General features: G+C 45.1%; 1 protein-coding gene across 1 annotated transcript in view; it reads right to left on the bottom strand.

Moving 5' to 3' along the window:
• Nucleotides 1–13,153, bottom strand: part of LOC139642972 (PDZ domain-containing RING finger protein 4-like) — a 39,698-nt gene extending 26,545 nt beyond the window's left edge. The window contains exon 1 of the mRNA XM_071518073.1: nt 13,085–13,153. Within this exon, the coding sequence (XP_071374174.1) occupies nt 13,085–13,153 (69 nt within the window). The remainder of the gene's footprint in view (nt 1–13,084) is intronic.
• Between the last annotated feature and the right edge of the window lie 362 nt (nt 13,154–13,515).

A 13,515-nucleotide genomic window follows, 5' to 3' on the forward strand; every position in this document is an offset into this window, starting at 1 on the left:
CTGCTCTACATTTACCTAGTGTTTTATAATTAGATGAGCGCAACTGCTTGGGAGCAAAGCGTCTGTTCCACTGTGATTTTCTGATAACAATTCTACGACTTGGAAACAGGCGGAGGACGGCTGGAGATGGAGACAATTAGTGAAGCTAATAAAAATATGAACCATATTGGAAGTGAAAAGAAATCTGTGTTCAAAACATACAGACTGTTGGCTGGGTGGAACTTGGTCATGACAAATGCTAATTGGTCCCAAACAGCAGTAGGGCAACCTGTTAAAGCCTCCACACATCTGGCACATTTGGTTTCCTCGCTCTCTCTGTTTCATGCATTTAATTCACTGCAAAACATCAACATTTAGCGCAGGAGGATAACAGCTCAGTGGGTGCAGAACTGGAGTCCATGTGCCCACAGTGTGATGCTCCTCAAAGTGCCCCCCAGTGGCTAGCAGAGATGCATCTAGCATAAATCATGAAAAATGCATTTTCATGATCAATTCCACTGGCTTACATGCCTAGTTTCCTTGTCTGCTCAGCAATGCTGAATATATAATTGAAAATAGATACCCATGGTACCAACACAGATACCTACAAGGACTGTTTGCCTCTTTAAGTCATAAAGCAGCATCTTTTAACACCTATCTGTACAAATGCAAATGTACCGTATAATAAACTTGCAGTATACTAATGGAAAACAGTATGCACCTATTGTCTAGCTAACATTTTTTAAGACGTATTGGTTAAAAAAGACTAAACACAAATGCTAACTGTAATTGACTTTCAAATGAACCCACCTGTTCACTCAGCAGGTCCCACAGCATTCATTAATAGATATGCTGCTTTAGCAATTTTGCTAACAGATGCTAAACCCAGGATTTGTCACATCAGAGATAATGTCGGTGGGTCCTCTTCTCTCACCCACCTTCTAAATTATCACCTCGAGGGATGTGCATGCTGGGGACAATTCATGTGTTACCTGTTGTAATCATACAGATGGATTGGTTTTCGCTTCACAAAGAATTAGCCTAAAGCAGATACCAGCTTTTCTAAACAAAATGGCTGAGCCTGAATGCTAATCATACAGACACATTTCTAATCATGCAGCCAAGTGGCCTGGAGCCTGAGTGTAATCAAATCATCTTCAGCTTTATCCTAGATTTCATTGTGTGTTAATTTAAAAGAAACAATTTAAAAGAAATAATGATAGTGCATATATAGCCTTCCTTGGGTACAAATATTTTTGCTTTGTTTTTAGTTCATTGGTTTCCAATAAATCATGGCTACAAGCAAAACATTTGCATTTAAAAATGTTTCATAAATGAGGCCAGGATTTGCCCGCTGTTGCAGGCTTTAGGCTTTAGTGACCGTTTCTTGCCATAAGCAGGCCGATATATTTTAGATTCACCTGGGGCCATCACTGAGGTGAGGGCTGCAGTGCAGACTTGTCAGACAAAGACAGAGAGGAAAACGGAACTCCCTCAGTTCTGCGACTGCCAAATTCGTTCCTGTACAAAGAACAGCAAGCGTGATAGATTTTCCCCAAGCAACCTGGATATTTCTAGGCTCTGTGTTTCCTGAAATACAACTCTCTCCCTAGAGCAGGGAAATCTGGCAGAGAGCTGAAAAAGCATGATATGATGTTTTGGTGTGCAAAGACACACACGCATGCATAACTGCACACAAACACACACACACACACACACACACACACACACACACAAACAGTCTCTAGTGGGATCTATCTGCTTGCTCCTGTGCCTCTTACAGTGTTCTGTCAGTTCCCTGATGAATAGCAGCCCTCAGGTGCAGGTAGTAGCCCATCCTCATCCTCTTACCCGTCTCTCTCTCAAAACAGATTCTGCTATTGATTAATTCACAAACACAGTCTAAAATGCACACAGCGTCTAAAAACAGACATTCCTGTATTGATTACCTCAATGCATCTCCCTCAGGCTCTACCAGTCCCAAGGCACACCTCTGAGGAAAGTGCTATTTCCAAATCAAATCCACTTTGTTTCACAGCCACAGAAAACCCGACGAACAATGGAGATTACCAAAATATGACTAAAACCATCTTTAAAACGGCAGCTACTTCCAGTTAGTCTAGACTTTAATGCAACCATATAAATTCATGATCATTAAAATCACAGAGTCACAGTTAAAATCACAATGAATCACAATAAAACAAGGCATTTAACTGTAAAAGCATTTACAGTTAAATTAGGCACCATTAGATGCTGGGTGTGTGTGGTTGGAGGCAAGTTGTTCTCTTTTTGGGCTTTGGGACTTCACTGCTCACAGTGCTGGACAGTGGTCTTTACACGCTGACCGGTCGCTGAGTGTATTTTTTCCCTGAGCTCTCAGAGTGTCGGCGTGATGACAGCAGCCACTCCCCCCTCAGATCTGACAGGCGATGGAGAGGAACTGACATGGGCGATGACACTCAGAGTGTTAGTGAAGTGCCGATGACACTAATGGACTCCAACTCAATGTTCCCCTGACATTAGCAACCCTCTCTCGTTCTTTCTATTTCTCTCTCTCGCTCTCTCTCTGTCCCTCTTCTTCTCTCATGCACACACTTATCCACAGAAGAGTCAGATCAACCAAAGAGCCACATATCCAGTGAGACTGGGCCATAAAAGGCTTATCTACAGACGTTCAATGTACAATCAAATCAAAGCCACAGTTGTGATTAAAAACATTCTTGATGTCAAAAGCAATGTTTTTTCTCCAGTATCTGTGATATTCTTTATCATACTTAAGATTGTAGGATGTATAAGATTGTAGGAGTATAAGAAAAAATCTAAAAACATTTTTATAAATGAGAGCTGTGACCAAAGACACATGTCTTTGGTGGATAAATCAATAAGGATCACCGACTGGTCAGTGAAAAATATGAGATACCATTTGCATTCCTCAGTTATATACAGTCTTTGGTCTTTGCCTGTTCTCAAACCTGCTGAGCACTATACACTCTCTCTGACTGTCAGTCAAATAAAATGCAAAGCAATGGCTCTGTACCAAACAGGCTCCTGATTGGCTGCCTGTTACGTTGACTCTACACAAAGCAGCAGCATCTAAACTTCTGCAAACTTTTCTACTGTCTCTCCGCTGCCTGGATGGCCGACGAGCCTAAGGTTACTTGAAGATTAACAGCATGTATGTGTCAAAATGCTCTCTTGTAATTTTGAATTCTGTTGCACTTCACGGGGAATTACAAGCTCCATTGTGTAATACACAGTACACAGTAACACACACACACACACACACACACACACAGATTACCTGATTCAATCCACAAAATAGCATTGGAAATGGGCAGGATGACACATATATTAATTATTCTGGCTGGCAAAAAAATATTCTTGGCAGCTATTTTTTTGTTTTGTTTCCCAGCACTTGGCAGGTGAGCCAAAAGATAATTTTAGACACTGCTTATACTACACTCTCAGATTACAACCATGCATACTACAGCCATGCAGTATCCTTTTAAGAACATTAACAATGATTTGCTTTATTTTGCAGCATTGCATGCAATATCGTAAATTATGAATCTGGTGTGACTTTTATAAGTTTAACTACACACTGTAACGCACACTGTAACTCTTTTTCTGATTATACTTATTGTAATGCACTTGCACTGAGTTTATGATGAGCTTGAGATGCCTTATAAAGAGTGTTACCAACTTTCTGAACGCAACTTTAAGTTGAGCTAAATGAGGCAGGTGGACTCCCCGCCTCAGTATCTCAGTCTGCCCGCTAGTGTCGAGGCTGCGAGGAGGGAGGCCTGACTGTGAGAGGATCTGGGTTGTGTAGGAGGTGCCGGGTTGACTGCAGTGCTGCGGGGGAGAAAACATGGTCGCCATTCCAACCTCGCAAGGATCTCAGCTAGTTCCTACTGTGAACTTCTGCTAGCTGCTGTTTGAGAGCAGTGTGTTATGCGGTTGTAAAAATAGTTTTCTCTCTCACATGGGTAGGCTGAAGGGTTCATATTGATACAAATAGAAGGAAGTGTGCCTCAGTCAAAGATGGCGCTTTGATTTTGTGTTCTGCTACAGCAAACATGATACATGATTTATCATATTGATTAACATTTAGCATATGCTTGCATATATCATCAGCGAGGTATGAGATGCTTCTTAGAGGGTTTGCAAGTCAATTAGCCAAAAGATCCACTTGCTTCAGGTTCTAATGCTATTGGACTTTTAAATAGATTTTGCAATCCGAATAAATTACATTTACACTGAGGTGTCGGTTGGAGCTCACCCTCCATTGGCGAGGAATTGATTTCATTTGAGACAGGCTGGAGTTTTTAAAAAGCCATTGTGATGGTCTCATTGCAAATGTGGCTCATTAAACGCAAGGTTTTGGGAACTGTGTCAGTGTGTCAGTGTGACAGGAGCAAGAATAAAGCCACGCCTCTGCTCGCCACACCAGACTCTAAACAGTCGTTACATGCACAGACACACACACAGTCTTAATTATGTCACTTTTGGGGTATTTACATAGACTTACATTCATTTCCTGGTGACTTACCCTAACCATAACCATAACCACTACTTACCTAAACCTAACCCTTACCCTAACCTTAACCACTGACCCAAAAATCAGCTTTTTACCAATTGGGGACAATCTAACGGGATGTTGTCCGGCTATTGCATTTTGGCTCATAAGAACTGATATGAGTAGCTTCTCATGTTCAGATTTTGAGGACTGCAGCCCTTAGCAGCGACTGCTAGAATGCTAATGTCACTGCAGCGGCTGCATTCACGGAGGCTCTTATCACTTTCCTCCCCAGGGCCTGGCTATGCAAGCTGTAGAGCAGGGAGGTGTGAGTGTGTGTCACCCTTCTCATCAAACTGCTGTCAGCCCGGGCTTATCATGGGAGCCGCAGGGGGTGCCCGCTGACCTGTGGAGTGACACCCAGCATGGCTGCCTTACCCGGGGGGCTTTGTGTCGCCCTGCCCCCCTCCCAGTGATCAGTGATCCCCCTGCCCTTCCCCAGCATCAGTCATCCTTTGTCACACATGCGTATGTGAGTGTACACGCACGCGCGCATGTACACACACACACACACACACACACACACCTGTCACATACATTATGCACAGACGTACCCACACCTTCCAAGTCACAGGGCTAGAGCAGAGGTGAGAGTATAAAAGTCAGAGCAACGGTAAGAGAGAAGGAAAGGAAGGAAGAGAGAGTAAAAGACAGAGAAACAGAGAAACAGAGAGAGAGGGGCGAAGTTGAAAGCGCCTACCAGAAGAACTCCAGGCTTTGTCGCCTCCTTTATCGACTATAGATCAAATAGGCAGCCCCTGCTCTGACACCGTCCTATTTCTCCAAATGTCAGCGGTGATGGTGGAGCTGATATCTTACGGCTGGTGCACGAGGGGGAAACTGGATGCCGAGCTCATTGTATGGTGCAGATAAGAGAATGATTTGTCCTGTGCATTCTGCCAGGTCCTCTCTTATTTCCCCGGCAAAGAAAAGAGGACCTTGTCTTTCTCACCATCCAGCAGCCGTATTAAAAACACCCAAACAGATGCGGACCTTTGATTCTCTTGGGAACAGAGCCAAAGGAAGAGGTTGTACGTTGTCTTTATCATTTTGAGAAGTGAGATGAGAGACAACACATTGTATATCTCTCTAAACCATTCAAAAGGTTAATCTGCTTTCCCATTCCTCTTTGGGAATGATTTTCTATGAAGCTATGCTGTGTGACAAAATGGGTTTAGCACTTTGCAGAAGCCAAAGTGTCAGCGACAACAAGTTCAACATATGAATTCTTCAAGATAACCGCTGACACAATTCACTTACTGTACACTACCATTCAGTCTAGAGGCACCTACTTTTCATCGTGGTTATGGTTATACTATGGGTCTAGACAATCAATTTCTAGCTTAAATCTGCATCCCTCTTAGCATACATGCAATCCTTACTAATTGGGTGAGAAGAGAAGATGCCTTCTCGTGAATGGTAATGAATTAATGAGGGTCCTTCTGTCTGCTTAAACACAGCTAATCAACTGAGAGGCACCCGGGATGCAGATGCACAGCCCCCTGTGTGTGTCCCATGGCTCTTTGTTTTCACTAATGTTTTGAGTGGAAAGCCCAAGCTGTCAGGTCTGGTCTCACTCTACACCCAACACACACACAAACACACAAACACACACACACACACGTTGCAAACAAAATTTAACAGCCTACAGTCTCCCATAAAAGCCTCCACACACACAAGAAGATACAGACACAGACAGACGCAAGTGTGCGTGCACACACACACGCAAATTTCTATGCACACATGTACAGTCTTACATTTCCATACACAGAGACACAAAAAAAAGAAGTGTGTGTGTGCAAAGCAGGAAATAGCTGCTTTGAAATGCATAATGTCATGTACTGAGGTGCTGAGTTGTACAGAGGGCACCGAGTCATGGCTAATAATAATGGGGGCGGGAAAATATGCAGGCAAAGATGGCAACAAACAAAGGAGCCAGTATTTTACGGCTCCTTTGGGGCAGACAGTATTTTAGGGCAGACAGTATTTTACATCCTACAAGTCAAAGTGCCATGCTGTTTCCCAGCTCTTTCCACACATACACAACAAATGAGTCATCTTACACCGGGTTCAATTCATTAGACAGACGCTCCGGTTCATTGGGGATTGGCATTGAGACGCTCAGGCATGTAGTTCATTTTCTCCGCGGCTCCTCCAGCCTGATTGAAGTCGACGGCCTTTGATCTCGACGAGCATGTGAAAACTAAAACAAGCAATAAGACAAGGCCCCGTATTACTCACACTCATGGATGATGCCACGCTGCTGATGTCATCCTCACCATCCGAAGTGTTACCCAGAGTGAGATTCCTTCTATCCAAATGAAGTAAGGAGGTGATGGAATTAAAAAGGTGAGGTAAATGAATATAATGACCTTGTTTGCTTCTATAATTGGATCCTTGCTGCTTCTGTGCAACTAAATGATCCCTTCAGCACCTATCAACACCTTCCTCTGAATACCTTAGACTCGCAAGCTGCCAAAACAAGCCATCCACACTCCACGCCTAGCGGGGAGATGTAGAGAAATAAGTTTTCGGATAAACAGCTTTGGTTCCCCAAAGAAAGTGGCTTGCCATGGTTTGTTTGTGCAGCTCTTCCTTGGCAGAGGCTGTGAGTGAGATGAAAGAAGTGGGGATAGAGGGGAGCGCATATGGGAGATAAAACTAATTTTGAAGAGCCGTCTTCGTGTTGGGTCGGAGACAGGTGAGAAGACGCGGGGGTCCGGAGATTTGATACACGGCTGAAAAGGTCAGCTGGGCTCTTATTGGGATAAGAAACAGATGAAAAGGAAAAGGTCAATTCATCAGCTCCCTCTTAAATCCTCTCTGCTCCTCCACAATGAGATTTAGTGAACTGAATGATAAAACCCATTGACTTCATCTCTCGTGGCAAATGTGCCACTGACTGTATCAGAGTATGGTGCGCATCTTCAGGCCAAAACGACCAGATGTATGATCTGGATTTTTATTGCCTTTTAAATTTTCTCTTATCACGAACAACATTGCATTTAAAAACAAACTGTTTGGGCTATTTGAGCAAAATTGCCACCGGTTATACCGGGGCAGTCAAGCGATGTGTGATTCACACAATATTAAGACTATGAAATCTGTAATTATACATTCAGTGTGAGTCTGTGGTTATGCAACACTCTCTGCAGTGTGTTCTACAAGATAAGTATGGGAATAACATTAGATGCTGGGGGGGTTATAGAGAGAGGAGGTAAATACTGCTACTTTGTAAACAGCCTAAGTGGAAAAAGAACAGCTCAGCATATTTAGATCTCAATTTCAGCCACTGGGAATCCTGAGACAGACAGCCGCAAGGCTAGCAGACATCCATTTGTGTTGCAATCAAACATGGTTGGCTGACAGATCTGGCGTCTGATTAGAAGCTACAGGATGAAGTACAGCAGGAGCATTGGAGCTGATGATGGAAACAGCGTAGACTCAGAAATACGGTTCCCTGTATTACCGGGAAATGGTAAGATGGTCTGGTATGTGTGTGTTTGTGTGTGTATGTGTATGTGTGTGTACCTATTTTCTAGTCTCTCCATCTGCCTGTATACCTATCTATAATGGGGGAGCTTCAAAAATATGGACCCTGGTATTCCTGGGGAATTGCGCGGACAGCCTAGACAGCCCAGATTATATTTCAGGCTAATCTCTCCTGGGTGGACACAAGATCAATCAAGCAGCACATTTTTTCTCTCCTCCCCCCCTTTCTTCACTCCTATCAATTTTAATGGTTGAGGGACATCTTTCAAAAAAACATAATGGGACAAGAAGATGGATGAGAACATTTGTAGCTAACAGTCTGGAGATAGTGCCGGAGATGTGGTGGGGGTGAGAGCAAGGTTCAACAGCCTTTAGTCTCCAATAAAAGCCATCCCACGCACATGCACACACATATACAGTGCACGCAAACATACACACAAACAGAGACACACACTCAAACACACAGACTCAGACTCAAGCACACACATGTGCCACATCCCATCATCTCTCAGAAGAAGAAGGCTTTCTCGATCTGACTTGCAACCTGCTGCAACTTGCCAACCCTATTCTCAGCAATCTTGGGTTTCTCTGATAGCTATTCAACACATGCTACTGAATGAATGTCCATTAAACACATGGTCAGGTGTCACAGCAGTGCAGAAGTAGCAGGCCATCTGTATCCCCCTTCAACCCTCTCTGGTCCACAGGTTTCACATGTGGTGCTGCTGCAGGTCCCCCCTCTGCAGGACCGGACCTCCTGGGAATCGTCCTTCACCCCAGGAACAAATGGATTCCAGCTCTGCCTCATTTCAGCTCTGTCTGGCCCATCCTGTCAACCAACTGACACCGCTCAACATGACACTGCTAAAGTCTAAGATTCCATTACAGTCTGCCTCCCACATTCTAAAATTCATGAATACGGTTTTCTGGTCTCATAGTTAGAATATTCACTAACACTGTGTTTTTGTTTCCCGAAGAAAGACGGAGGGGGGGTGAAGTGTGCTGTGGGTGCCTCATTCTCATTCATATGCATCAGCCAGTTATCAGGGACTGCTGTGCCTCATTGAGTTGGGAAGCTGCTTTCCATTTATTTCTCAAATGCAGCAGAGTGTGATTCTGCTCCTGTCTAATAAAACTTATAACACTGCCTCCACTGCCGACTAAACTTCGCGAAACACAGAAAGAAAGCCATGCTCATTGGGAAATTACAAAAAAAAAGGATAATGAAAAACAGAGGGTCTGTACTCAGCGCTGTGAAGGATGAAATTCATTACCCAGGAGCATTAACAGTAGCTGACTACTGCTGGAGCCTAGTGGTGGCACGACGTCACTGCTCTCTGTTCAGTTGACACCTAGAGGCTTCCTTGCAAGTCCTTTTGTTTTGATCGCAAACCTATTTGGAATATAGGGTACCGTGAAAAGACAGTGGGGACCATTAATGCATCAACACACTTGCTGTGGCAGACTGCACGAATCTCATCCTACCCACATTACTGTGAGCTACACCGTGTTGCTCCACTCATCAACATCTGCCGTCCTGCTAATTAGCCCCAAAAAAGCCACACATCACTGGGTTTCAGCGGTGCACAGACAATGTGTGACACTCACGAGGGGAGCCCACGGACACAATGGGAATTTCAAAGCTGTGCCAGATCACAGAAGCGTACCAACTAAGTTATTGTCTACCAAAATGGCCCGAGCGGCTCGGTGGCGTAGAATGCGAGAGAGAAAAACAAGCTGTAAGAGTCTTGCTGGCCGTGGAGTGAGAGCTGCTGAACGGGTCAATAGGGTCAACCAGGTTTCACTCTTGTTAAAAAAAAAAAAACCCCAGAAAAAAAACAACCTCTTCCTGTTTCTCCACCATGCAGAGGACAATCACTGGAAGGTTAACTGGAGTGGAACCCAGCAGAGAGGAGGATGGGGGAAAGGATGGAACAAATCCATGTAATCAAAGAGGAGGAGAGATGAGTGGAGAAAAAAGAAAGAAGGAGGGCAAGCGAGAAAGAGATAGACGACAGGCAGAAAGAATGAGAAAGTGAGAAGTTAAGTCCGAAAGAAAGAAAGAAAGAAAGAAAGAAAGAAAGAAGAACGGGGTCGCAGGGAAAGAGCAAGGCTAGAAGAAAATTCCTGTCCAGCTTTCAGGCAGGAAAGCTGATACAATAAATAAAAAATGTCAGCCGTGTGAGATAGCTTTGCGGGCCAGCTGAGAAAGGTGAGCACATTTCCATGCAGAACACCCGCAGCCGTGAGAACAGAGAGAGAGAGAGGGAAAATGGAGAGAGAGAGAGAGGGAGAGGGAGAGGGGGAGCCGGCTAGTTATAAATCTCCCACAGCTAGTGGGGTCAGGCAGACAGGGATAGTGTCAAAATTGTTTCTGCGTGTGAAGGGAAGGGGAGGTAGGTGGCTAACCAACCGCTGTGACTGACTCCTGCTCTTTCGAATCAACCTGCTGCAAGGCCAGGCCGTCACGCTGTGACACCGTCAAACCACCTCCACTTCATTTGCATACACGCATTCACCAACTCTGCATAATCATGATTAACCAGCCTTCTGTAAAATGTGCGTGCGTGGCAGGGTGTGTAGCGAGTGCAGAGTATTGAATGTGTATGTATGTGTGTGTGTGTGTGTGTGTGTGTGTGTGTGTGAATGTAAGACAGAGAACAAGAAAGAGATAGAGAGAATAAAATGGAAAAAAAAAAACAGCAAGGAGGGGAGAATGATGGGAGAGGGAGAGCAGAGGAAGCGAGAGAGAGATGAGAAGATGTGTGAGAAAGAGGATTAGGTTGGCGGTGGTGTGAGCGGTGAGCACAGCTTCCCCCTGTCACAACACACTTCTCCTGACCACAAAGACACACTGACACACTTCCTAGCTGCGGTGAGAGCGCCGCTACCCAGAGGACACTCTTCTCCCCTCCCGTCTGTCTTTTCTCTTCTTTCTTTACCTGTTGTGTTGCTGTTGTTTTTTGTTTTTTTTCCTGTGTTTGCTGCGTTGCTGTGGAGGGTGTCTTGCTTGTTTTGTTGTCTCTGAGGATGTGAGCGAGCGTGTGTGCAGTTGTGTGCCGGCTAGGTTGAGGAGGAGGTGGTTTTATTTAAGGTATGTTGAGTTTTCTTTTCCCCTCTTGTAGGGTTTTGAAGTGAAACATTTTCCTAAAGAACATACAAAGTCTGCTTTGCAACTTCTCTTCCTCCCTCTTTTCATTGCTTTCTTTCTCTTCCTGGAATGGTGACGCTCCTATTTGCTTCTTTCCTTAATTTCCCTTTTACCCTTCTCCCCTCCCTAGCCCTTTCCTCTAAACAACTGCATTTTTAATGGCTTACTCTCTATTCCCATCCCACTCTTTATCCTCCATGCTCCATATCCTTCTCTCCTTCCCTCCCACAGTGGTGATCAGGAAGTAGGTGCTGATGTTGCAGCTCTCGCCTGGACTGGCTCAGTACATCAGTGGGTGGACAGACATGCCAGAGAGCCCCTGTCAACAGCGGGGCACAGTGAGTGTGCCCTCGGGTCTGTCCCACTTGGCGGACACTGATTCCCTCTGCTAAACCTTGAGAGGAGTCAACACTATTTCTCAGCAACTGGAGCGGAGAGGAGGCGCAAAAGCCAAGATAAGCACCAGGACAGCACTATTTTTATGCTCCTTCTGAGGAGAGCGGGCGCTGCGGTGGCTACCTATTCATCCTTCCTGGCCCCGTGACAATACTCGCTCCGTTTGCTAATATTAAACCGCCCGTTAGTGAATGCAACCTCCTTCACTGCTGATCTAGAAGCTCGCAGCTCACTTCCAAATCTTGCAGCTTGCTCTGATCATTCCGGCAGCTCCACTTCCACTGACAATGCCCATCGCTTGAGTTTGTCTCCAGTTGCACATGAGCTGAAAGCCACAGGCAGCAGTTAACCCAGCTATCTACCTCCCCCTCTCCTTTTCTCCCGTCTCTCCACAAGGGTAAAGAGAGACATTTCACGTCTAATTAATGCACAGGATGGTTGTATAAAACGACTAATGAGGCTGTGATCACAGTGGCATGAAGGCAGGCGCTATTGGAGGGGGGATGAGCACTACTCCGCTCCAGGAGACACTGAGCTCCACGGTTATTAGCCTGTCATAGAGGAGAGCTGATGGGGAGGCAAGAGGGAGACTGGAGGTGGCTAGGTTGGATGCTTGGCTTTGGTGCTGTTCCCCCTCCCCTTCCCTTCAGTCTACAACACATTCCCCTCAGCCACTTTATCAGTTACATGACTAAATCCTCTACAATGATGTTTTATAATACTATATATACATAAGCAAATGATATGGTAGAAATGCTGCATATGAATGCGCAGGTAGTTCTTATAAACATGCAAAATTCACCTGAGGTTGCATTAGAGCTCTAAGCATGAATGAGACTTGCATGCAAACGGTATTCTCAAATTCTGAAAGAGTTGCATAACTATATTGCTTTGGGGTACTAACAGTTTTCTCTAAGAAGTAAAAAAAACAAACTGCTGGCTTTAGATTTAACTGTCTCGCAGCAACACAAAAAGAGTCAAATGAAAAGTTTCTTCATAAAAGACCAAACACCTTCACTCCAAACATTCTGAACATCTGGATCATCCAAGGGTTCGGAAGTCAAACAGTGCCATTACCCACACTGTGAGAAATCGTCTTCAGGTCTGAACCACAGTCTAAAAAACTTGCTCCCTCAGCACAGCTCCTCTGGCAGGATGAATGGGCTGCACACTACCAGCTCTCTAAGCAACTGCTCATTACTCGAAACACATCTGCTGGTGAGTAGGGAGCCTCACTCTCCATTACGCTGCCTCATTTTCATTTTGCGTATCAATCTCTCATTCACACCTTTTTATCTTCTCTCTAAAAGACTCCAGCGATGCTACCGCTATTGCTTTAGAGCCTTTTCCCCAAAAACAGCGCTCAGCAGCCGGCAGCAGCCTAGAACTGCACAGCACGCATAATGAATCATACACAACACACACACACACACACACACACACACAATCGATGATTGCATGCCAGAGCCGGCGGTGCCTCCGCTCACCTGTGCAATCTCATACAGCAGCTTGTAGTGTTCCTCTCGCTTCTGTAAAGTGCACAGATTGCAGCCCATTATAGTCGTCGTGGAAACGCCAGGCGTCCAATTCTCCCCGAGCAGTGGTACGGACACAGGGGGTCACCCTCCACACCGGAGTGCTGGTTCTCATCAGTCACTCCTTAGCAAGCATCTCTCCCAGGCATCCCATTCACACACATACACACACACACACACACACACGTGCGCACACACAGTCTCGTAACCAAACACGTATGCACTCACACACAACCCCAGCTTGGGATACAGAAAGCTCCAGCTGAGTGTAACAGATGAAGGTTCTGGTGTGAGCGGAGCAGTGGCAGCTTCAGCTTCAGCAGTGGCAGTAATAGTAGTAGTAGCGGTTTCAGCATCGGCCGCTGCTTCTCGTCTCTCCTCTC

Source organism: Centroberyx affinis, unplaced genomic scaffold (assembly GCF_046629955.1).
Source record: "Centroberyx affinis isolate AG114_WGS23_722 - 3 ecotype Tasmania unplaced genomic scaffold, CSIRO-AGI_Caff_v1 ptg000549l_1, whole genome shotgun sequence".
Taxonomy (NCBI): Eukaryota; Metazoa; Chordata; class Actinopteri; order Beryciformes; family Berycidae; genus Centroberyx; species Centroberyx affinis.